Genomic DNA, 26,385 nt, shown 5'->3' with positions numbered 1-26,385 from the left:
CTATTTGACAAAAACTGCTGGGAAAATTGGAAAGCAATATGGGAGAGATTTGGTTTAGATCAACATCTCACACCCTACACCAAGATAAATTCAGAATGGGTGAATGACTTGAATATAAAGAAGGAAACTATATAAAATATAAAATAGGCAAACACAGAATAGTATACTCGTCAAATCTCTGGGAAAATAAAGATTTTAAAATCAAGCAAGAGTTAGAAAAAATTACAAAATGTACAATAAATAATTTTAATTACATTATATTCAAAAGGTTTTGTACAAACAAAACAAATGCAACCAATATTAGAAGGGAATTAACAAATTGGGAAAAAATCTTTATAACAAAAAACTCTGACAAAGGTCTAATTACTCAAATATATAAGGAGCTAAATCAATTGTATAAAAAATCAAGTCATTACTCAATTGATAAATGGGCAAGGGACATGAATTGGCAATTTTTAGATAAAGAAATCAAAACTATCAATAAACACATGGGAAAGTGTTCTAAACCTCTTATAATGAGAGAGATGCAAATCAAAACGACTCTGAGGTACCACTTCATACCTAGCAGATTGACTAACATGACAGCAAAGGAAAGTGGTGAATGTTGGAGGGAATGTGGCAAAATTGGGACATTGATGCATTGATGGTGTTGTTGTGAACTGATCCAACCATTCTGGATGACAATTTGGAACTATGCTCAAAGGGCTTTAAAAGACTATCTGCCTTTTGATACAGCCATAGCACTGCTTGGATTATACCTCAAAGAGATCATAGGGAAAAAGACTTGTGAAAAATATTTATAGCCATGCTCTTTGTTGAGGTAAAAAAACTGGAAAACAAGGGTATGCCCTTCAACTGGGGAATGACTGAACAAATTGTGGTATCTGTTGGTGATGGAATACTATTATGCTCAAAGGAATAATGAACTGGAATGACCTCCAGGAACTGATGCAGAGTGAAAAGAGGAGAACCAGGAGAACATTGTACACAGAGACTGATACACTGTTGTAAAATTGAATGTAATGGACTTCTGTACTAGCAGCAATGCAATGACCCAGGACAATTCTGATGGTATGAAAAAGACCACCATCAACATTCAGAGGAAAACCTGTGGGAGCAGAAACACAGAAGAAAAACAACTGCTTGAACACATGGGTTGATTGGACGTGATTTGGGATGTAGGCTCTAAACAACAACCCCATTGCAACTATCAACAATGTGGAAATGGGCCTTGATCAATGGCGCATGTAAAAATCAATGGAAATGTTCATCGGCTACAGGGGGTGGGGGATGGGGGTGGAGGAGAGAGTAAGAACATGAATCATGTAACCATGGAAAATTTTTTCTAAAAATAAAAAATAAATAAATTTTTGAGAAAAGTCTTCCCCTGAGTGACAAAAGTAGAGAAATGATACAGAACAAATGGGTTCGTCTTAGATTTTAGTTCATATCCAGGATTATGGAGAAGCCATAATAATTGGGTTCCATTCACTGGAACCAGATGACCAGTTTTAAAGCTCATGATGAAACCTATTTTTTCCTGGTATTGGAAAAAGGATTTCTTATCTTTAAAACACAGAGATAGAGTCCAAAAAATGAGAAAAACCAAGAAAAAGTGAAGAGGGGTGGCCTAGGCCCTCCACAAAATGGAAGCCCCAGGATGAACGTAAGGGAGAAAAGAGTCTTCTTGATGGAGGGATGTTCCAGGGTGAGAAGCAAGGAGGCTCTAAGAGATGAGGGGCAAAAAACTCAGGAAGATTAATTGGATTGTCCACAGTTGCAAAGCCCGAGAGTTCGGAGTTTGGATTTGAACCTAAACCTCCTGATTACATCTAACTTTCTTTCCATTATACTATGTAGTATCATAGAGAAACTATGTGAAATCATCTGATTATCTATGGTATGTGTGCCATTAACATTTATTTAGCATTGACTATAGAAAATCTAGTATTAGTCATTAAGGATAAAGAAAAGGAAGTAGAACATAGCCCTTGCCCTCAAAAATCTTACAATTAAAAAAGAAATATGATTCATCATATATAAAAGATGACATATATATACATACACACACACACTCAGAACATGTCGAGGTCAGTGGAGCTCAAATTCAGTGAATGGACTAATGGAATTAACCTGGTTTAGGATGATCAACAAAGGGTTTTTGCTGGAGTTGAATTTTAAGTGGAGTTCTGGAGGAAGAAGACTGAAGAGTGCTGATCTCATAGAAGTGATTGGAGAGTAGTGATCTCACAGAAATGCTTCTGGCTAAGAAGGAAGAGGCAGAAAACTAGCCAAGCTATAAAAAAATGCCTACCCTTTGATCCAGCCATACCATTGTTGGGTTTGTACCCCCAAAGAGATCATAGATAAACAGACTTGTACGAAAATATTTATAGCTGCTCTATTTGTGGTGACAAAGAACTGGAAAAGGACAGTATGTCCTTCAATTGGGGAATGGCTGAACAAATTGTGGTATAAGCTGGTGATGGAATACTATTGTGCTCAAAGGAATAATAAACTGGAGGAATTCCATGTGAACTGGAAAGACCTCCAGGAACTGATACAGAGCGAAAGGAGCAGAGCCAGAAGAACATTGTATACAGAGACGGATATACTATGGTAAAATAGAATGTGATGGACTTCTGTACCAGCAGCAATGCAATGACACAAGACAGCTATGAGGGATTTATGGTAAAGAACACTACCCACATTCAGAGGAAGGACTGCAGGAGAGGAAACACAGAAGAAAAACAATTGCTTGAACGCATGGGTTGAGGTGGACATGATTGGGGATGTGGACTCGAAACTACCACACCAATGCAACTAACAACAATTTGGAAATAGGTCTTGATCAAGGACACATGTTAAAACCAGTGGAAATGTGCATTGGCTATGGGTGGGGGGAGTGCGGAGGGTGAAGGGGAAAATAGGAGCATGAATCATGTAACCATGTTAAAAATGAATATTAATAAATGTTTAAAAAAAGAAAAAAAACACAGAGATAACCAAGGGTTGACCAGTAAACTTCTAAATTATTAGCCTTATCAAGAAGATTACTGTGTTATCTCAGTCTGGTAATTGTAAAACATAATCAGAGTTGGTGTGCATGAATGGGATGCAGTGGGATATATAACTATTAGTTAAACATGTATGGGACAAGGGAAATATTTTGTGATCAAGAGAAAACTTTATGGCTACTTTAGATTCTTGGAATCAGAAGCTATGTCTTGGTACTCTTTGAAATCTTTATAGCACAATGCTTTGCATTCAATAACCACTGAATCCAAATGAAAAGGGTCCAAAAGAATGTTTGACCCAGTGGAATTGCTCATTGGCTACAGGAGGCGGGTGAGATGAGGAGAGGGAAAGAACATGAATCATGGAACCATAGAAAATTTTTCTTAATTAATCAATTAAATAAAATTTTTTTAAAAAGAACATTTGAGTCTATGTACCAAAATCTATTGTCATGTATATAAATCAACTATCTGATAGAAAAAGCTGAAACAGACTCCATAACAGGGAGACATGTGGCTACCAAGTTTATTGCAACCCTGTATTCTGTCCTGGACTCCAAGTGGGTCATTATCTCCATTTCTGCCCCACCTTAGAAAAGATTACTCCTGGAGTCATCCTTGGCTTTGAGAGACCAGCTTTGGTCTTTCCTTACTTAGTTCCAGGCTTCCACTGCAATTTCTAAATTTGTCTAGCTATGTTTGGGATAGGAGAAGAACCAACTCATTCCTTTCCATTTACCCAGCTCACTTGTATCTTCACCCATTAGAACATAAACTCTTTGAGGGCAGGGGTAACCTTGCTTGCCTTAATTTGTAGCCTGAGCACTTAGCACAGAATAAGAACTTAACAAATGTTTGTTGAATTAAATTAGAATTGAAAATGTATGTACCTCATAAGCTTATATATGTTCATAGTGTTTTATATATATATACATACATATATATATATATATATGTGTGTGTGTGTGTGTGTGTGTGTGTGTAAAGTGTTTTTATGTATGTTTCAGCATATGTTTATACCTAGATATTTCACTGGGCTGGCCGATTTAATCTGCCCTCCCCAACTAAATATGATGTTACCTAACCTGTGGGATAGCAAAGATGGAGCAATATTCTACTTGGAAGAGAAGACACAAAATAGAGGAATTACGGAAATTATCTAACTCTTGAAGGAGAGGTTAAAAAAACTGATTTAGGGAGATAGATTTGGATTTCTGCTTCATCTGGATGGAAAATGTTTTAGAAAATGGCAGCATTACATGGTCAGCCAAGTGTTAGATTCCTTAGGATCACAGATGTAGAACTGGAAAGAATGTCAGAAGCCATCCTCTTCAGATTTCTCATTTTGCAAATGTAGAAATTGAATCCTAAGAAAATGAATGCCCAGGTCATGCAAGTGGGGTCTTGTGATCTCAAGTTCAGCAGTCTATATTCATTGCCTATCCATTGGACCACGCAATCTCCTGCTAGCAGAAGACAAGCTATAACTAGAACAGAATTTATACTATCTTTTCAATACCCCATTAGTTCAGAGTTAAGCCCTGGTCATACTTTCTGTTGCAAAAAATAAGACCAAAGTCAGAAAGAAATGTCAGTCAGTAGGTAGAAGACATTGATAAAGCTTCTCACCTTCCTCCCACGGCTCCCTTGTACTCCTGAGTTACCAGATTCTCCCAAAACTTTGCAATTGACCTTACAGCATTCTCTTTCAACAACTGTGTCCTAGAAAATAAAATCCACAAAACAAAAGAAATTTTCATCTCATCACTTGGTATCATATTTTAAAAGAACAGAAAGTTTAACATTCAAATTTGTGGGATTTTTTATAAATTAATGGGTCTCAATGTGGGAGGGTGTGAACATCACAAAACAACTTACAAGTTGCCTCAGCAAAAGGCTTGGAAGACCATTCATTGTGATACTCAGATGTTGTTTATAACCAAATCCTCTGCCAAATTCAATGGCCTGGAGTTCTTCTAAATTCTGCCCACGTTGCAAGCCAACTAATATGAGTGCATGAAGACCTTCAAAGGAAAAACATCCAAAAAAAAGTCTATTTACATTGTAGGCTTTTGAATATTTTGCCCTTGTCCCAGACTTTTGGAGAGATTCAAAAAATCTATTGGACCTCCAAAATGCTGATTTGCCCATCCTATATCCCCTCTCATCTCTTTCAGAGGGCAAGTGCTGTTATTATCCCCATTTGACAGATGAAAAAATGAAAACATGGAGAAGTTAAGTGACTTGTCCAGAGATGGGACTCAAACTTAGGTTTTCTTGACTGAGTCCAAATGTCCCACTTTGATGCCATGTAGGATCCAAAATTAATCTGCTTTTGCTCTTGGCATGATTTCTTTTTAGCTCAGTCTGGTTTCTTCTCAGCCTCACATGTAGAGATTCATAGAGGTTTGACTATTTTTCACCCCACACATGATCATTTATCAACCTTCATTTACTTGGCCATGCACCAGCCTAAAACATAGTCACAAAGGACTAGTTGTAAGGAAGTATGGCCAGAGGAAATAGGATGGGGAAGTCTGGAAATCAGAAATTAGGTAAAGTCTTCAACAAGAGGGATAATGATAAACCCAATTTATACTGTATTATTTAGGTTGAATAGCATTTGCAAACAATCAGTACCACATGGGAGCCTCACAACATCCTTGAAAAGTACAGGTCTTATTAGTTCCGTTTTCCAGATGAGAAAACTGATAACCAGAAAAGATTAGTGACCCTTGTATTATCACATAGTTTCTAAGAGATGAAGGTTACATTTGAACACTGTTCTTCCTGACTCCCAAGACAACACTATCATATTAACACTACACTGTCATAATTGTTTTACTATACCTCGGCCACGAAGGAACTCTGAAGTTTCTTTTAGTCTTTCCAAATCATCATCCAGTCCATCTGTAAACACTAAGAGAACCTGTTTAAAAACAAAAAAGTGCTAAGCAGCCACATCTATCAAAAATGTAATACCCGAATAATATCAAAGGTCTGCCAATCTTCTTAACAACCTAGGTTAGCTAAAAAATTGCTTTTATCATTTTGATATAGAAATTCTTTAAAACAATGTCTTTTCAACCATGATACTCACCTCCACTCCTATTCCCACCATGTTTTGGTCAGGCCCATTGGTTTGGGGTATTTTGTTCCTTCACTTGGGAAAGGACTGAAAAAGTTATGATATACTGATTTAAAGGAATAATTTTGTGACTATAAGATAATGAAGAGATAATTTCAGAATGACTTATATTAGCTGATGAAGATTGAAATGAACAGAACCAGCAGAATAGTTTGTGCTAAAATCTCAATGCTGTACCAACAAAAAATTCTGAAAGATTTGAGAATTCTGGTCAAGAAAATGATCAACCATGATTCTAGAGGACTGAAGAACAGAACTCACTTCAATAAAGAGAAATGTATTTATGGAGAAGGCTAATGTGGAATTTGTTTTGTTTAACTATGATTGTATTATACAAAGGTTCCGTATTTCTTTCTTTCCTTTTTTATTTTTCTGCTTTTATTGGGTGGGGGGAAGGTGTGAGGGATAAAAAAAATGCTTGATCACGGAAAAATTATTTTTTAAAAGGATTCATTTTACTAGTCCTCTAATTTGCACTACTATGCAAGGTCCTAAACAAGAGTTGCCTGGGATGGACAGGCATGAATGGGTTGCAATCTACATCATTAAAGGGAATATCTATATTGATGAGACCATAGATCCATTAGAGTATTTTAAGTGGCTAAAAACAGCCCAGTGTATGGACTTGGTTAATATACAAGCCATAACCTGGTAGGTAGAAACCCTCCTTAAAGAACAATGGTCCTTCTAAAGACACACATATTATATTCAGAGGGAACTTGCATGCTGAGAGAATCCAGACAATTGGGAGATTTCCTATCAATTTGTATTCAAGAACAAATTGGATCATATGAAATTTCCAACAATGAAGAAAATTGGAAATAGACATTTTTATTTTCATACTGAACCTGTATTTTCATTGCTTTTGGGAATACCTAGTGAGGACACTCCCATCATCAATGTAGATGAGTCAATAGAGATGTTATGCTCTGGTAGTAATAATCTCAGACAATTGTTTTTGGAAAATTAGGAAATTAAGTGACTTGGGCAAGTCTACAAAGTTAATATGTGTCCAAAACAGGGCTTGAACTCAAGTCTTTCTGACTTACAAGGCAGCCTTCTGGCCACTCCACTATTGCTTCTTATAAAACAGATGTTAAATATGAGAAATTTAACCTCTAAGTAGAAAAAGCGTATCTAAAACCACCAGTAGGCTCATGTGGTCTGAGCTGAGGTTTAAAATGGCAGCCACTACCTTCACTTTAGCAGAAGTCAAGCTGAGAGCCTTCTCCCCAAGGGACCGCACAAAAGCTACATTCATATAGTTGTTCACCAAGTCATGCTGGTCAAAGAACTTCTGGATGATGCCTTCGTTGTACTTCTCAAAACCAGAGTCAAACCAAAGCTGGCCATCAGGAGCAGGAATATGATAGCGTAGCCGGATATTGAGTGGAGAGCTGGCCATGCAACTGATGTTGGATAGCAGGGTCAGTCTTTGCATCAAGTTTGGCAGCACGTGCTGAAATTTCTGCTGTACCAGCCTTATTGAATTAGAAGTGTCAAGTCCTACTGAGATATCGATGTTGCATTCTGTGCAAGGGTGAAGACAAAAAAAACAAATCAACCAAGCCAGGAAAGACTTTGCAATTTTTGGAACTGCCCCCAAATTTATGTCGCAATAAACAAAACTTTGACTTGGAACTATGATTTCAGTGGAATCTGGCAAACCTTATCAGAGTTCATTTGTGTTTCTCTGTATACCAAACATCTAAAACATAGTAGGTGCTTATTAAATGCTTGTTGACCAACTGACTTGTTGACCAACTGGTCAATGTATGCGCCATCTATTCCACTGTAACTGTCCTTTTGTTTACCCAACAAAATGCCTATGCCACTCCGGGCAGACCTGAAAAGTCCAAAGCACCTTCTACTGACTCTGTTGACATCTATTAAGACAGTGAGTAGAAAGAGCCTTCAGAGAAGTAGACAAGCTGGACACAGTGGACTTAACACGAAGGCCAAGGCCAAGTGACCAAAGAGCCATCACCAGAAATATACCTGAGATCACCACAAGCTAAAGAGGGCTCAATAGATAGGACTAGGGCCCTCCCTGTCTAAGGAATGGGGGACTGGGACAGAACACCTCTACTCAAAATCCCACCTCCAAAAATAATACATAAACTTTGCCTATGGTTTTATTGATGTAGATTAGAAAATTCCCAGCAAGAAAACTCCTTCTACTACCATTCATGATCCATCATTATTCTGTACCTCATGGTCTTAGAGGAGCCTTAACCTGGGGCACCCAGAGGTTAAGTGGCTTGCCCAAGGTCATAATATGGGTCAGAGGTAAGGTTTCATCCCTATTTTTTCTGTTTCTAAGGCCCAGCTCTCCCTATACCACGTGACAGTGGACTAAGAGAAAACTCATAAAATGATCAAAATGACAATCAGAGACAAAGAAATATGCGGGTAGAAAGTTTGATTTTCTCTGATGCGGAAAGGAAAGATTGTGGACTGATGTGTTTATATGAACCTCTGAGTATCTTACAGTAATAGCTGAGCCATTTCCTTCTCTCCTAGAACTGACCTTCATGACTCATTGGCCTGCTACCAGCTGGTTGTCTCCGGCTGACCATGAGTTCAAGAATAGCTGAGGTCCATCTATACTTAATGACAAGTAGTCATTAATCTTTCTGGGATAGTTAATCATTCCCTGATGCCTATGAAATGACAGCATAAGCTTTCCCTTCGCTTTGATAATGAATTTTCATAAAAATAAAATTTTCTATTCAAAAGCTCACTGAAAGGGACAACAAAGTGGCTCAGTGAATTAAGAGCCAAGCCTAGAGACAAGAGGTCCTGGGTTCAGATCTGACCTCTGACACATCCTAGCTGTGTGACCCTGGGCAAATCACTTAACCCAAATTGCCTAGCCCTTACTACTCTTCTAACTTGAAACCAGTACTGAGTATACATTCTAAAGCAGAAAGTAAGGGTTTTAGGAGAAAAAATACATGAATAAAATAATTTCTTAAAAATTAGAATTGGACAAGTGGAAGCTAATGACTTCATGAAACATCGAGAAATATTAAAACAAAATCCAAACAATGAAAAAATAAAAGAAAATGTGAAATATTTCATTGGGAAACAAATGACCAAAAACAGATCCAGTAATTTAAAAATTATTGGACTACTTGAAAGCCATGATTTTTTTTTGTTGAATTGGGTCAAATTTGCAATGATTGGTAATGGAATCAGAGCAAGGAGGATGCTGCTTTCCTACCAAGGGGGAGGGGTAGGAGTGAATAGAATTCTTCCCCTTCCCCCTCTTGAAACAGTTAGAGGAGAAGGAAATAAGAGTTAACAGAATCCCCTTTAGGTCAAGTAATGGAGACTGAACAGGCTAAGTTGGTTGATAGATAGGAATTGATCCCACTGAGATTAGCAACTTCCAGTGTTTAAAGATTATTCCCTAAACCTTAGGATAGTGAAGGTTCAAGTTGTCTTCCATACAGCAGATTTGCTCTCAGAATAAAAGCTGTACCAGTGCTTACTTAGATGAAGATTTTGCCTAGGTAATGTATATTGGTGGTAAGTATAGCCCAATGATTCCCAAAGTGGGTGCTACCACCCCTTGGTGGGTGCTGCAGCGATCCAGGGGAGCAGTGATGGCCACACTTTTTTTTGTATTACATTCTATTTTGAGTTTGATAAATAGTTTCATAATTTCCAGGGGGCGCTAAGTAATATTTTTTCTGGAAAGGGGGCAGTAGGCCAAAAAAGTTTGGGAACCATTGCTATAGCCTAATATAAACTCACACAGGCTCTCAAATTTAACTAGGAAAAAGATTTATTAACTTCAGGAGAACAGGGAGAGGGGAGGTGGATTTTAGGAATGAGGAGGAGGTAAGCTATCTAAAATCTCCAATAAACTTTTTGCCTTCACTTTTGGGAAAGTGTTTTAAATAACTTAACTTTTATCTCACTCACTAACTAACCTTTCTCCTAATCTAATGTTACTAAGTTTAAGATGGTTAAGGTAACTTTGATTGAAGATTAATTGATATCTTGTAAGTGAGGTAATATTTCCCAGAGCTCACAGCCTGGTATAGTTTCTATGGAATAAACCAGCAAAGTAACACTCTGCTCCCTGAGGTCAGAGATGAGCTAACAAAAAGCAATGCTGCACTTCTTCCCAGCCTCCCTTGAACCCCCAAAAGCAGTATCCAAAGTGTACTTGCAAGTTGGATGTCTTGGCTTTTTATACCCAGGTTCTTAACTGCCCCAACTGCCCCCTCTCCTGGAGATCTGGGAGGCACTGTGGAATTCTGTAAGGCAGCTTTAACCCCACTTAAGATCATGGATGTTACAAAAATTTGAAATATTTCATTAGGAAACAAATGACCAAAAACTGATCCAGTAATTTAAGAATTATTGGACTACCTGAAAGCTATGATTTTTCTAAAGCCTAGATATCTTAATTTTTAAAAATATTTTATTTTCCCAATTACATGTAACACCAATTGTCAGCGTGCTTTCCAAAATTATAAGATCAAAATTGTCTCCCTCCTTATCTTTCTTTCCTTCTCCCAGAGATGGTAAGCAATTTGATCTGTGTTCTAAATATATGATCATGCAAAATATATTTCCATATTGTTCATTATTATAAAAGAATATCTATATAAAACCAAAATCCCAAAATAAAGATACAAATAAGCTAAAATGAAAAACAGTATGCTTTGATCTGCATTCTGACTCCAACAGTTCTTCCTATGGAGGGAGATAGCATTCTTTGTCATAAGTCCTTCAGAAATTTTCTGGGTCATTCTGGGATAGTTAATCATCCACTGATGCCTATGAAATGATAGCATAGGCTTTCCCCTATTGCTGAGATTAGGCAAGTCTTTCACAATTGATCATTGTACAATACTGCTATTACTGTGTATAATATTTTCCTGGTCTAGCATATTTCTGTCTACATCAATTCATGTAGGTCTTTCTAGCTTTTTCTGAAATCAGTCTCTACATCATTTCTTATAATATAATAATATTTCATCACAATCATATACCACAATTTGTTCGGTCATTCCCCAATTGATGGGCTTTTCCTCAGTTTCCAATTCTTTGCTACCACAAAAAGAGCTGTTACAAATTTTTTTGTACAAGTAGATCCTTTCCCCTTTTTTTAACTCTTTGGGTTATAGAACTAGTAGTGGTATTTCTGGATCAAAAGGATATGCATAGTTTTATAGCCCTTTGGGCATAGTTCCAAATTGCTCTTGTAATAAGGAATAAGTCAAAGTAGATAAGTGAAAAAACTTTTAAAGTATATTGGAAAATGCAAGCTTGAGCTGAACATTCTAAGGGCTTTTAGAATGTGGCTGAAAGGACACAGGGCTTTTGAACTCTGGGACATTTGGGAGTTTTGCCACTGGTAGAGGAGCTTGTGCCCTGATCTCACTGGAGAAACCCCACTTGGACCGCATTTTGAAGAACTACAAATAGGTCTGAATCAGTACCTTTGGAGGGTGGACCTGCAGGTCTGTGACAGCCTATTGTAGTGACACAGTAGATTTTGTGGACCATACCAACATCCTGGATCCTGGGACAGTTGAGAACATGATTGGAGCAAGCAGTGAGATCCCCAAAACCCTGTCAAGCCTGCATTTAGCCTAGTATAGTGTACTGTAAATTTTATCCTCCCTGCCCTGATTTCCTGGACCACCTAAACCCCTGTTTCTTCCCTCCTGTAGCTGTTAAGAATATTTTGCCCCATTTCCCATTTGCCCCACTTTATTTTATTATTAAAATCCTTTAATGTTACTTCCTACTGTCTCAATATAACCACAAAGGACTCACAAAAGGTTAATTAGTTCCCCTGGCTAAATTGAGTGTGTAACAGCCATACCAAGTATTCCTGTCTCCCCCCATTCCCCTATTTCATTCTCCAGAATGATTGGATCAGTTCACAACTCCATCAGCAATGCATTCATGTCCCAATACTGCCACATCTCCTCCAACACTTATCATTTTCCTTTACTTTGTATTGGCCAATCTGATAGGCATGAGGAGGCGCTTCAAGGTTGTTTTAATTTGCATTTCTCTAAAAAAAGTGATTTAGAACATTTTTTCATATGATTACTGATAGCTTTGATTTCTTCATCCAAAAACCATTTGACCATATCCTTGAACCATTTGCTTAATCATCATATTACGAGAAATTGTCAAAGAAAACTGAACATGAGGGTAAAACAGAAATTGAAAGAATCCATTAATCACCTCCTGAAAGAAATTCCCAAATTAAAACTTCCAAGAATTCAGTAACCAAATTTCAGAGCTTCCAGACCAAGGAGAAAATTTTGCAACCAGCCAGAAAGAAACAATTCAAATATCATGGAGGAAGCCACAGTAAGGATTACACAAGATGAAGCAGTTTCCACATTAAAGGATCAGTAGGCTTAGAATTCTAAAAGGCAAAGGAGTTAGATTTAGAACCAAAAATCATCCATCCAGTGAAACTGAATATATCCTTTCAGGGGAGAAATGATCATTTAATGAAATAGAGGATTTCTGAGCTTTCCTAATGAAAAGACCAGATCTAAACAGAAATTTTAATGTTCAAATACAAGACTTAAGGACACATAAATAGGTAAACAAGAAAGAAAAATTTTAAGGAATGTAAGGGATATGATAAAATTGTTTATATTCCCATGTAGGAAAATTATACTTGTAACAATAATTTTATCATTATTAGGACAGTTAGAAGAAGTATATATAAACAGAGGTTATGGGAATAAGTTGATTTCGATGACATGATATCAAAAAAATCAAGGTGTGAAGATGATTGCACTGAGAGAACGAAGGAAGAGAGATAAGATAAGGTAAATTATCTCATCTGGAGAGGCACAAAAATGCTATTACAGTGGACGTGAGAATAAGGGTGATGATGGGCAATGTTTAAATCTTACTTTCATTGACATTGGTTCAAAGAGGGCATAACATCCATACTCGGGTGGGTATAGAAATCTGTCTTACCCTATAATCAAAGTAGGAGGGGACTAGGAAAAGAAATAGAAAGAAGGATGAATTAGGAGAGATGATGGTTAGAAGCAAAGCACTTGTGAGAGGGACGAGTGAAAGGAGAAAGAGGAGAATTTTGGATGGAAGGTAATACAGTTAGTAATCATAACTTCAATGAAAATGTGATGAACTTACCCATAAAAAAGGAGCAGATAGCAGAATGGATTAAAAATCATCCTATAATATATTGTTTACAAGGAATACATTTGAAGCAGGGGAATACACTCAAAGTAAAGGCAAGGAACTATAGTAGCATCTCTTAGGCTTAAGCTAAAGTAAAAAAGCAGGGGTAGCAATCATGATCTCAGTCAAAGCTACAGCAAAAAATTATCTTATTAAAAGAGATAAGAAAGCAAATTACATCCTGAAAAAAAGTACCACAGATAATGAAAGTATATCAGTATTAAACATATATGCACCAAATGGTATAGCCTCCAAATTTTTAAAGTAGAAATTAAATGAGCTATAGGAGGATAAAGACAGAAAAATTATACTTAGGGAGGACCCCAACTCTCCCTTCTCACAATTAAAAAATCAAACAAAAAATAAGTTAAGGAGCTGAATGGAATTTTAGGAAAGTTGGATTTAATCTGGAAAAAATGAATGGGAATAGTAAGGAATAGATCTTCTCAGCAGTACATGGCACCTACACAAAAATTGATCATGTATTAGGGTATAAAAAAACTCACAACCAAATGTAGAAAAGCAGAAATAATAAAAGTATCCTTTTTAGATCATACTACAATAAAAATTACAATCAATAAGGAGCCATGGGAAAAAATAAAAATAAATTGGAAACTAAAGAATGGGTGGGACAAAGAACAAATCACAGAAACAACAATAATTTCATTAAAGGAAATGGCTATAATGAAACAATATATCAAAAGTTATGGGATGCAGCCAAAACAATACTTGGAGGAAATTTTTATCTTGAAATGTTTAAGTAAATAAAATAGAGAAAAAACAGAAAAATAAATTAGTCATGCAACTAAAAGAACTGAAAAAAATTTAAACTCCCAACTAAAGGCCAAATTGGAGGTCCTAAAATTCAAAGGAGATGTTAATAAAATAGAAAGCAAGAAAACCATTGAACTCATAAATAACACTGAGTTGAGTTTATAAAAAATATCAAATAATATAGATAGATTATTGGTTTATTTAATTTTTAAAAGAAAAGAAAAAAATCACATTACCAGCATCAAAAATGAAAAAGGGTGAACTCAACACCAATGAAGAAGAAATTAAGGCAATGATTAGGAGCTATTTTGCCCAATTACATGCCAATAAGTCTGACAAACTAAGCAAAATGGATTAATATTTATGAAAACATAAATTGTCCAGATAAACAGAAGAGGAAAAAACCCCATCTCAGAAAGGAAATTGAATAAGTCATTAACAAACTCTCTATTAAAAAAATCCCTAGGACCAGGTAGATTCATCAGTAAATTCTATAAACATTTAAAAGGCAATTATTTTTATAATAAAACTATGGTTCTGATACCTAAACCAAGAAGAACAAAAACAGAGAAAGAAAATTATAAATCAATGTACTTAATGAATGCAAAAATTTTAAATTAAATACTAGCAAGGAGACTACAACAATATATCACAAAGATCATTCACTATGACCAGTTAGGATTTATATAGAAGAGCACAGAAAAGTTTATCTGACAGATCTATGGATAAAGGAAGATTTTATGACCAAGTAAGAGTCTAACAACATTACTAGATATAAAATGGATAATTTTCATTATATTAAATTTTAAAAATTGTGTGCAAACAGAATCAATGCAAGTAAAATTAGAAGGGAAACAACAAATGGGGGAGGTGATTTTTTACAGTAAGTTTCTACGATAAAGGCCTCATTTCTTTAATACATAAAGAACTGAGCCAAACTTATAAGTATACAAGGCATTCCCCAATTGAAAAATTGTCAAAGGGCATGAATAAGCAGTTTTCAGATGAAGAAATCAAATGAACTATAGTCATATAAAAAATAATTCTAAATCACTATTAATTAGAAAAATGCAAATTAAAACACTGAAGTACCACCTCACACCTATAGGATTGGCTAATATGACAGTAAAGAAAAATGATATATGTAGGAGAAAATATTGCAAAATTGGGACATGAATGCTTTATTGGTAGCGTTGTGATCTGATCCAATCATTCTGGAGAACAATTTGGAACTATGCCCAAAGGGTTATAAAACTGTGCATACCGTTTGATCCAGTAATACCCTACTAGGTCTATATCCCAAAAAGATTAAAGAGGGGACAGAGGGTTGGAGGACCTACTATAGAAAAAAAAGGTTATAGCAGCTCTTTTTGTGGGGGCAAACAATTGGAAATTGAGGAAATGTCCATCAATTGAGGAATGGCTGAACAAATTGTGGTACGTGGTTGCAATGGAATACTATTGCACTATTGGAAATGATGTGCAGGATGATTTTTTTAAATCTGGAAAAAACCTACATGAACTGATGTAGAGTAAAATAAGCAGAACAAGAAGAATATTGTACACAATAATAGCAATATTGTATGATGATCAACTGTAAAAGACAACTACTCTTAGCATTATGATGATCCAAGGCAATTCTGAGGAACTTATGTGAAAAATGTGATTCATCTCCAGAGAAAGAATGAATGGAGTCTTAATGCAGATCAAAGCATTCTATTTTTCATTTTATTTTATTTGTGTGTGTTTTCATTTGATGGTTTTGGTTTTATATTAGTATTCTCTCACAACATGACCAATATGGAAATATGTTTTGCATGATCATACATGTAGAACCCAAATCAAATTGTTTTAGCATCTCAGGGAGAGGAGAAGTAAGGGAAGAAAGCAATTTGGATCTCAAAATTTTGGAAAACATATGCTAAAAATTCTAGTCACATATAATTAGGGTGGAAATAAAACATTGAATTGTTCAACCAAATTTTTTTTAAAAGATTGGCAGTTCACTTAGAGCAAAGGCTATTTTTGCCCCTTTTTGAGCTTAGCATAGTTCCTCACACATACTAGGCACTTAATAAACTCTTATTTATACAACTTTCTGTGTAGTTGTGTTTAAATATCAAACCTCATTTTTTTCCAAAAAACCATTTTTGGGTGGTTTTGTTATGTAACCATTTTTTTAGCCCAGTACAAATTTCATCCTGGCTTCATATCTCTAACATATTAGTCTTAGAATCAGAAAAACATTTAAAATCTCCCTGTCTTCAAATAACCATCTAAAAACAAAACCTGCTAACAAAACAGCCAGAAATAGTCCAATCTTCATTGATTATGGCAACTTCTTCAGTGGGTATTCCCTATAGCAATGAAATCACAGGTTCACACCCAAATTTTCTCTTTTTTTTTTTTGAGGGAAGGTTTGTGAGTAGATGAGCTTTTGACCCTCTGGGAAGGATGGACAAATCCCTTCACTCCTTTGTCACCTAGACAACTCTCTAAGATTCTACATTGCAGAGAGGGTTCATCTATATCGGCAAAGGAAATTTACTTATAGGGAGCTCCCTGTATAACAGGTGTGGTAGCTAAAATATGGTGACTATGAAATCACAGATGTAGTGATCAAAAAGGGGGGACATATAATTATTACTTAGCAATAATCATTTGTTTCTGACCCAAATAAAAAGTAAAATTCAAGAGTTAGACTGCATCTGATATGAAGAGCACCAAAATAGCCACTCCTGGCTACTTTGTTAGTTGCATGTTATTTGAATTTGGGGTAGTTGAAACAAAAGCATTGGATAATATGTGTCTCATGAGATTCTGAGTTGGAAGGGACCATAGAAATCATGTAATCAAATACTTTCTTAAGAAACAGTCACCAACTAATCACAACTGACTATATTAAGCTTGAAGTTTTGCCATGTATTTTAAGTGGGTTATATCATTTGAAGCACCTAGATGGTTCAGTGGATAGAGAGGCTCTAAGTTTTGAATCAAGAAAATTCGTCTTGAGTTCAAATCTAGCCTCAGACGCTTACTGAGCTGTGTGACCCTAGGCAAGTCACTTAACCCTGTTTGCCTCAGTTTCCTCATCTGTAAAATGAGCTGGAGAAGGAAATGACAGATCATTCCAGTATCTTGTCAAGATAGTGGATACCCCACAAAAGCAGTCACAAAGAGACAGATATGACTGAAATCACTAAATAACAAATCATATGTATAATAAATCCATATATAATATATAAATGTGGATATATATATATATATAATCCTTATGAACAAGTCTGGGAAGTAGGTACTTTTACGATTATCATCCCCATTTTACAGATGAAGAAACTGGGAGGTAATAGTCCTGCATCAGGGAAACTTAGTAAATGTCAGATACAAGATTCCAAACAGGATCTCACCTAACTCTAGGTCCTATGGCTCTTATACTACAAACAAATAATCTGTCTGCTATTTTCAGATGCCTAGTAGTGCTGTGTCTTTTACATTTGAAAAGAAAGTGTGAAGTGTGCATTTGTGTCTCTCAAATATGCATTCAAAGTTCTATCTTAGACAGCTAATTCATAGAGCACCAGCCCAGGAAAACTCTGGGTGAATCTAGATCTTAGCTTCTCATTAAAAGCCCCTATCATCCATACCACTAACTCCTGGCAGAGCAGAACGTAACTTAAAATAAGACCCACAACAGTAAACTTAGGAGATGACAGACCTATAGAAGCCATGAATCAATTGGTCCCAAGAAACTATATTCCTGAGAACATTTACTTCCTCAAGTTTCTTCTAAAATAATTTCACTGAGTCACTAATTATGTTTCATGCTGAGAAGATTTCCTACTGTGTTAATGTCAAGTCTTAGCTATGATTTTTTTTAATTTTACAAAGTTGGTACACCTTGTAATGGCTAAACATATTTTGTAAATGGCTACACTGATGTACAATGATCACATTAATTAAAAAGACTTATGTGCTTTATAAAATTAGATTGGCCCTCTATTTTCTATATTGATCAATGGAACCTCCCCCAGTATCTAAAACCCAGAGAAAAAATATTGAGTCTAAAAGAAAGAAAAAACACAAAACAAACTACAGTCTAACTATGATTCTTTGCGGTTGGAGACTTCTTTAATTTTTTCGGTGTTCATTAACTAAAGCACGATTATTATTTGATTTTGCCTTAGGAACATAGCATATTAAAACCTTAATTAATTAGCTGATTCCTATTTTTAGTTTTTGAAAATAAACTCTTGACCTTGGTCACCTCTCTGGATCTCTTTTTTCCTCATCTATAAAATGAGTAGATTGGAATGGATGGCTTCCAAGGTCCTTTCCAAGGTCCCTGAATCTAGGGATTAGATTCCTGAGCTTAGAAATACTAAGAGCTTTCAATCAAAGGAAGACATGTCTGAACTGATCCTGAAGAAAGAGAACATAAATGCATCTGTAGTTTCATTAATGGAGCTCTGCTAAATCAGGATTCTGCATAGAATTGGGATTTTTTTTTTCAATGGCACCAACCTGTGACTTCAATGGTGGCAAGAATACCTAAAATAGACAATCCTCCACCGGAAGCTATTAGTAGCTCATCTGGAACTTGTAGCCTTTGAGGAGAGCACTAGGTAGCTGAGAGGCTAAGAAGAGTTTAAGCTCATGATCACACAGCTAAGACCTGACAGAAGAAAGACCTGAATCTAGCTGGGTCTTCCAGGCATCTTTCCACTGACAAGACCACAGAAGAGAATATAGGAATAAAACTCCTGTTTCTTGGACTCTGGTCTAATCTTTATCTGATTCCTTGTCTGATTTTATGTAGTAAGTCTCTATGAAGTTATATCTATTCCATTAGAGAAGTTGTCTCAGGAATCATCACAGAAATGTAAACAATGAACAGCATGTATTGTTCTCACTCACCAGGAACAATATCAGCCTGCGTGCAGAGCTCACTGACAACCTTCCTCTCGATACTGCCCAGCTGTCCAAAGTCGCCCACCACAAATACCCTCTCCACATTGCCAGCAATAAGCTGAAGTTCGAAGAGGTTGATGGCGCCAATACCAATGGAGAAAATGTTGATTTTTTCATTTCTCAGGTCATTTGCTGCTTCCACCACGGAATCATTGGACATCCCATCAGTAATGACCACCAGGCTCTGTAACACGTGCCGGTCCTTCCGGCTCCCATTGGCTGGTTCGAAAAAACTCTTCACAAACCTCAGCCCTTTGCCAGTGTTTGTTTGACTTCTCAACTGGGTTATTTTGTCAATTTGTTGGTTGATTTCTGCGCTGGAGTAGAAAGTGTTCAGGTAGAATTCCTTCTGAGGATTAGTGCTGTACTGAGCTACCCCAATGCGGACTCTATCTTTGCCGATAGTAAAACTGTTCACGATCTGTTTCATAAAGGTCTTCATAGCAGTGAAGTTTCGGGGATGGATGCTCAAGGATCCATCAATTAGAAACACAAGGTCTATTTCCTGGTGACCACAAACTGGAAAAGAAAAAAAATCGTTTTTTAAAGGGAAATACAAGTTTGGAAAAAGGATTTGTCCAAGTCTTTTCCCCTTGCTGTTTTTCCTGTCTTCACTCTTACTCCCAACCCCAGACAACTGAGCCATTTGAATTAGCTAAAACATTGATCTATGCCTTTTAACAAATCATATTAAACATAAAAGAAGTTAGGCTATGGGCATGTAAAGCTTTTAGTGCATTGTGAAAAATGCATCACTGTCTGAGAGAGATGAGACCAGGGATTCCAATGAAATTCCGAAAATAAAGGTAAGGGAACTCCCACTCTCTATCAGTGCAAGGTAGCACCTTTTCTATGATTTAGAATCTTAAAGGATTGCCCCAAAACCCTGAGAGGTTAAGTCACTCATCCAGGGCCTCATAGCCAGTATGTGTCAGAAGTAGGGTCTGAACTCGGGTCTTCCTGGATTTGAAACCAGCTCTCCTATCCATGATACTGTAGCTGCCTCAGAAAGAGATGCCTCCTTGTACACCAGCATTAATCTGTCAGGTGTGTTCAAGCCCAGCCATAGAATATGACTTGAGTATATGGGGAAAGAATCCCCACAAAAGGTGGTCTTTTTTTATTCTGATCACTTTAGATCAGTTAAATCATTTGGAACCTTCCCATAACTAAAATTCTCACTGACAAAAATTTATAATAATATTTATATTTATAATAATAAAAATAAAAATTTAGGTAAATTTATAAGCTGATATAACATGATTGCTCATAAGAGTACCACATCTGGAGTCAGAAGAACTTGGATTCAAATTCCAACTCTGCCCACAGGGCAACCTTAGGCAAATTACTTTGGTTTACAGTTTTGCCATATGGCAAATAAAGAAGTTACATTAGTGAGATGCCCTCTTAGGTCCCTGCTAGATCTAAATTTATGATTTTATTGCCCCATGCCTCTCATCTAATTCAGATGTCTATACTATTCTATGCTGTCCCAGCATCATATAGCTCCCAGCTAGGCAATAACAAGGGAGGTATTGGCAATATACTCTCCTAGCATTAAAGAAGGGGAAATTCTATAAAAGACTGGAGCAAAACTACCTCTTTCTTTGATAGCCCCTGTTCCCTATGTTTATATCCTTTCTCACACGATCCCATACATCCCACCCTAGTTGGCTTCCCTTCTGAATGAGCTACATTTTATCATCTGGTACCTGATTCTAGCAATTCCTTGATAACTTAGAGAGAAGACATGGCCTCAGAGTGTGATCTGGGAATCTCCGGAAGAAGCTCAAGGTCACAATTATTTTCATAATAATCCTAAGACATTAATTCTAATGTGATAAATATCAATTAATATAATAAGCAAAGCAAAAGCTCTTGGAGGGGGGTTGGTCCAAATTTTAATGGTGTAAAGAGGTCCTGAGACCAAAAAGTTTGAGAACCTCTAGACTGTTGAAATGAGTTCTAGATTTGTATTTAAAAGACATGGGTTTGAATCACAGCTCTGCCACCAACTAAAAGTACAACCCTAGGCAAATAATCTAGGCTTTTGGAAATAAGTTTTCTCACTTATATAAAACAAGGGGCTAAACAAGATAATTTCTACAAAACGTTCTGGTCCCATATCCCATGTCCCTAGGATCCAAGAGTTTGGTCCACCCAACCACAGGCTAAATTCCTGAAATAACCTGTATATAACACCGGGCTCTCACTTTCTGTCTGGATGCTTTGACCAAACTAATTGATTTCTCTCTTCATCTTCTTAGACCTCACTTTAATCTCTGACACATAAATACTCCATATTTACCCTTGGTCCAGAGATCTAGTTCTCTAAGCGATGGCCCTTACCCCTTGTCCTAATATCTAGTATGCTAGATGGAGTTCAGTGAGTGCCCTGAAGCAAGCCTGAGTGGTTTGAGTGAATCATAAAGACTTCCAAAGTATAATAATCAAGAGTAAAAATTATGATGGCATCCTTTCTAAGTTAGAAGTTGGCTAAGTATTCCTAAAAGCCCATCAAGAAATAATGTAGTTTAATCAGGATGGACTGCCCAAATAGCCACAAAATTAATATTTAACTGAGAAGAGCTATTGAAGAGGTTATATATTTGAAAAAAGGCTCACTAATTTTTTTGGTTGGCCAAAAACTGGAAATAAAGTGAGTGCCCATCAATTGGAGACTGTCTAAAGAAACTGTGGCCTATAAATGCAAAGAAATGCTCTTATGTAGTTAGAAATGACAAAAATGAAGAATTTAGAGAATATGAGAAGATTCATATGAACCGATTCAGGACAAAGAAAGCAGAATCATATGTCAATGTATTCAATGACTTAAGCAACAACAGCACTAAGGGACAGCTAACTCAAAGCAATTGGAAATAGTTGGTTTTAATGAAATATACTTCCACCTACTTGGGGGAGAGTGAGCATGTGTGGTGGTAGAATAGTGCCTATGCTTTTAACTGAAATGTTTTATCCATATATTTTGTTTAGTTTGGGTTTTGCTATTGTTGTTTTGAAGGAGGGACAATAATAGTTAATTTTTTTGGTAAATTTTTTTGAGAGAAAAGAAGAAGATTCACTTACTTGGTTTTGATTCATTACAAATAATATGAGTCACTTTTTCATGCAAATTGTAAAGTTCATGATAACTCTGCACCATGAATGACCGATCCCGATGCTTCGTGATAGCCTGAAGTTCTGGCCTCTTAACATTTTTTATTCCAATAGCAAAGACATCGATGTCAGCTTCTTGCAGAGTCTGTGCTGACTCTTGTAGGTATTTTTTTTCTCCAGCCTCAGTTGGTTTGTTGGTAATGAGCACCAAGATCTGAGTGACACCCAAGGATTGGCGACCTCCATGCATCTCAGAAAACATTTCCTTGGCAAATTTTAAAGCTGTGGCCGTACGGGCTTTTCCCACCTTCGGTTTCAAGTGGAAAACAGCATCTCTAATCTGTGCTTTGGTAATATAGGTATCCAATGAAAAAAGTACTTCTGAATTGTCACTATAGGAAATAGCCCCAAATCTCACATTGTCCTTTCCAACCAGTGAGTCATTGATAATGGCTTCCATGAGTCTGTGAATGGCTAGGAGTTCTTGGTTGGTGATGCCACTAGAAGCATGCACCAAGAATAGAATATCTGCTACTTCTGTCTTTTTGCAAGCTGTGAGAAAGAGAAAAGGAAAACCGCTAGTACATTCATTCATTCATACATTCCAAGTGCCTACTTTGGACCTAGTTGTGCCCTCAGCTTTTATAAATTTTCAGAGGAAGGGTGAAAGAGTTGGGGAATCTAATTTAGGAGTTAATTCTACCCACACATGCTGCCTATGCATTCAGGGACCTGATGGAATGAGTCTAATATATAAAGAATATAGCAGAACATTTGAACGTAGACATGTTGATTCCAATCCTAACTCACTCTCAGCTTTAAAAAAAATGAGCCAAGGGTAGTTAGTCTGGAGACTAATGTATTTATTAATTATTTTATTAATTAATTAGCAAGCATTTATCTGAGGAACCCATGCAGAAGATGGCACCTAAGCTGAGCTCCAAAGGAACTAGGAATTCCAAGAGAAGGAAATGAGAAGGGACATGATTGCTCACTCTCTTCAAATATTTGAAGGAGTCTGCACCATGGAAAAAAGAATCAGACTTCTTCTACTCAAGACCAAAGAGCAAATCCAGAAGTAAGGGATAGACAGGCTCAATAAAAGAAAAAGTCTATCTAATAGGTCCATCTGAAGGTGGAATTGATGACACAAGAAAATAGTGAATTCTTGGAAGACTTTAAGTAGAGACTCAGTGAATATATTCCAGAGATGGTGCCATGGAGGATGTCCCTGTCTGTGTATGAGACAAATAGAGAACCTAAAAAGCCTCCATGAGCTTTGCAGACCCACTAACCTAGTACACAAGAGCTCAAGGGGAAGTCTCCCACTCCACTTATCCCTACCTGCCACAGCACTACAGAAAACTTTCCAGTCCAATTAAACCCAACAAATCTTTATTGACAATCATTAACATGCTTCATGTGTGAACTTAAAAAAAACAACACTGAGGTTGGTTGTCACTTACCCTCCTCCATATTGCAGAACTTAAAAAATATCTCTTTCTCCAAGAAAAGGAGAGAATCAAAGTTATCCTCATAATACACCTTGTCCTGGGCGCCTGTGATTTCCAGCAGCTGGGAGTTGTTGGCCTTATGTACCCCAATGGCAAAAATATTGATTCCTTTATCTCTGAGAGCCTTAGCTGGCATTTTCACAGCATCCTCCATTTCCCCACCAATAATTATGACCAAATACTGGGGTACATTAAGTCTTCCTCCTCTTGACCCATCAAAGTAAGGCAAACTGAAGGATAGGGCACTCCCTATTTGGGCACCTGCTTGAATCTGTACCATACCAGTGATGGCCCTAAGAATGTCCACCTTGGAGTAGTATGTGTTGAGACGAAACTCTTCCTGGGGGCTTGAACTGAATTGCAAGAGGCCAATCTGTACTTTCTCAGAGCCAAGATCTGACTTGTTCACCATCTGCACCATGAATTCCTTCATCTTGTCGAAGTCTCTGGGGTTGATTCTCTCAGAGCCATCAACCAAGAAGAGAATGTCTGCTTTCATATCCTTACACACTGGTAAAATGTAAAAGGAAAGAAAAACACTCAATGTCTGAATTAATTTAGTGGAGCCTACTTCCTTCCCCAAACTTCACCCCCTCCCTGGAAAGGCAGCAGCTCAGGCAGAAAATGCCCCAGTTCTCCTGAAATCCATTATGGTTTACGAGACTCGGCTATCCTTTTCTCAAGCCAAAAAACCATGTTGTGGCTATGTCTGAGTGGATAAAAGGAAGACCATAAAATCTGGCTCTTCACAGGTCATCCTAACTCTTGTGATGACCTAACTAATTTGCTCTTCCCATCTGCAAACAAGATTGAAGATGTGACATATACGAGCAGTGTAAATGTCCACCCCACTGTGGATGATGGGTGGAATTTGGCTTGGGATCCCCTCAGCTTTCTTACCCTCTGAGAAGCAGATGTCCTGTATGACTTCTTGCTGGATAGGCTTTAAGGAATCAAAGTCATTCACAAAAAACATCCTATTTTGTGAGCCAGAGATTTCGAGGAGCTCTTTGGTGACGGCAGACTTGACCCCAATGGCATAGATGGTGATGTTTTCCTGCCTCAGTTCCTCGGCCGCCTGGGCCACTTTGTCCTGAGACTGCCCGTCCGTGATAACGATGAGAAAACGCAAGACTTTGTCCCTGGCCACATCGGAGAAAAGGCGCTTCATGAATTTCAGGGCTTCTCCCGTACGGGTTCCCCCTCCGACTTGCTGGATGTTGGTGATGGCCGTCTTCAGCTGGGCCACGCTGGTGTGCTGTCTGATGTCAAACTCGGTTACAGGAGAGTCCGAGTACTGGACAACCCCGAACCGCACTCGATCTGCGCCGACCCGGAACACGCCTATCAGCTCCTTCATGAACGTCTTCATTTCTGCAAAGTCGTCATAGTTTATGCTGCCTGAGCCGTCGATGAGGAAATAGAAATCGGCTTCCTCTGTGCTAACACAACCTAGTGGAGGAGAACAGAGACATGGTGAAAGCCCGACAAGGAGATCTCAGAGGCACAGCCTAAGAAGTCAGTCCATCAGCAGCCACCAATAAGGCAGGAGCACCGTGCTAGATGCTGGAGATAAATAGGAAACAGTTCCTGCCCTCGAGAAGCTTGCATTCCATGACTGCCGAAGACTCTTCACATGGGGAGGATATGATGAAGAGAGCATCATACAGGATTGGATTTGACCCAGAGACCTAAGATGGACTCCTAAGTCCAATACTCACTAGTTATGCAGCCACAGCTAAGCCACTCTCTGAGCATCAATTGTCCCATCTATAAGATGGGGAAATAGATTCAGTGATAATCTAGTCCAACCCCTTCATTCTGCAAAAGAAACGTCTACAGAGGTTTAGTAACTCACTGAGAGGCACACAGGGAAAAGATTCGAATGGAGACCTTCTGACTCTAAAGTCAGTGTCCTTCCTACTGTAGGCAGTCCTGCATCAGAAGGGAATAGCAATGTTTTCACTCTCTGCACCTTACAAAGGGGCCATGAGGAAGGACTCTGTAAAGTTCTTTTCAAGGGCAACTGATGCAGTTGTGAGGGACCTCGGCAGTGAGGCTGGTGATGATGGTGATGGCGATGACAACAAGAATCTGCAGAATGAAATCTGTGCTCTGATCAAGCCATGGCTTTTCTTCAGCACCAGACATTCCCTGCTACACCCAGTAAAGCCCACTGCAGAGACACTAATGACCGGCACAGGCCCCAGGGGGGTGGGAGCTTCCTCCTTTAATTGAGGTCCTCCTTAAGTGAGCTTCACGGTCTATATGAGGGATGTAGAAGCCGGTCATACATTAATAGAGTTTAACATCTACCCCTTAGGATCAAATAGCATAGAGGATTCCAGCCTCGGCCCCCAAGGCAGATTTTCTAGGGTTTCCCATATGCCCACTTATAGTTTCTCCATATAACTTTAGAGTCTGCTACAAAGTCCTGGATAGCTTGTGATCTGCATCAGGGAAAGGAGGGCCACGAGCTCTCCCACACTGATTAATTCACATATCCTTAGCATACAGCATACATACATGTAGACACAAAACACATTCTACACCCCAGAGTGGGGGAGGGGGTAAGGGAGGAGAGAGAGAGAGAGAGAGAGAGAGAGAGAGAGAGAGGGAGAGAGAGAGAGAGAGAGAGAGA

General features: G+C 37.7%; 1 protein-coding gene across 1 annotated transcript in view; it reads right to left on the bottom strand.

Annotated features, from left to right (window-relative positions):
• The window catches only part of LOC123250353 (collagen alpha-4(VI) chain-like), a 144,026-nt gene that overhangs the window by 102,554 nt on the left and 15,087 nt on the right, over positions 1-26,385 (bottom strand). Inside the window, exons 6-13 of the mRNA XM_044679395.1 lie at positions 24,645-25,196; positions 23,697-24,254; positions 22,201-22,782; positions 19,060-19,632; positions 7,361-7,695; positions 5,868-5,946; positions 4,896-5,041; positions 4,647-4,739 (exon numbers count right to left, since the gene is read on the bottom strand). Of these exons, the coding sequence (XP_044535330.1) occupies positions 4,647-4,739; positions 4,896-5,041; positions 5,868-5,946; positions 7,361-7,695; positions 19,060-19,632; positions 22,201-22,782; positions 23,697-24,254; positions 24,645-25,196 (2,918 nt within the window). The remainder of the gene's footprint in view (positions 1-4,646; positions 4,740-4,895; positions 5,042-5,867; positions 5,947-7,360; positions 7,696-19,059; positions 19,633-22,200; positions 22,783-23,696; positions 24,255-24,644; positions 25,197-26,385) is intronic.

Source organism: Gracilinanus agilis, chromosome 5 (assembly GCF_016433145.1).
Source record: "Gracilinanus agilis isolate LMUSP501 chromosome 5, AgileGrace, whole genome shotgun sequence".
NCBI lineage: Eukaryota > Metazoa > Chordata > Mammalia > Didelphimorphia > Didelphidae > Gracilinanus > Gracilinanus agilis.
The sequence above is the reverse complement of the archived record's forward strand: the minus strand, read 5'-3'. Positions and strand labels throughout refer to the sequence as shown.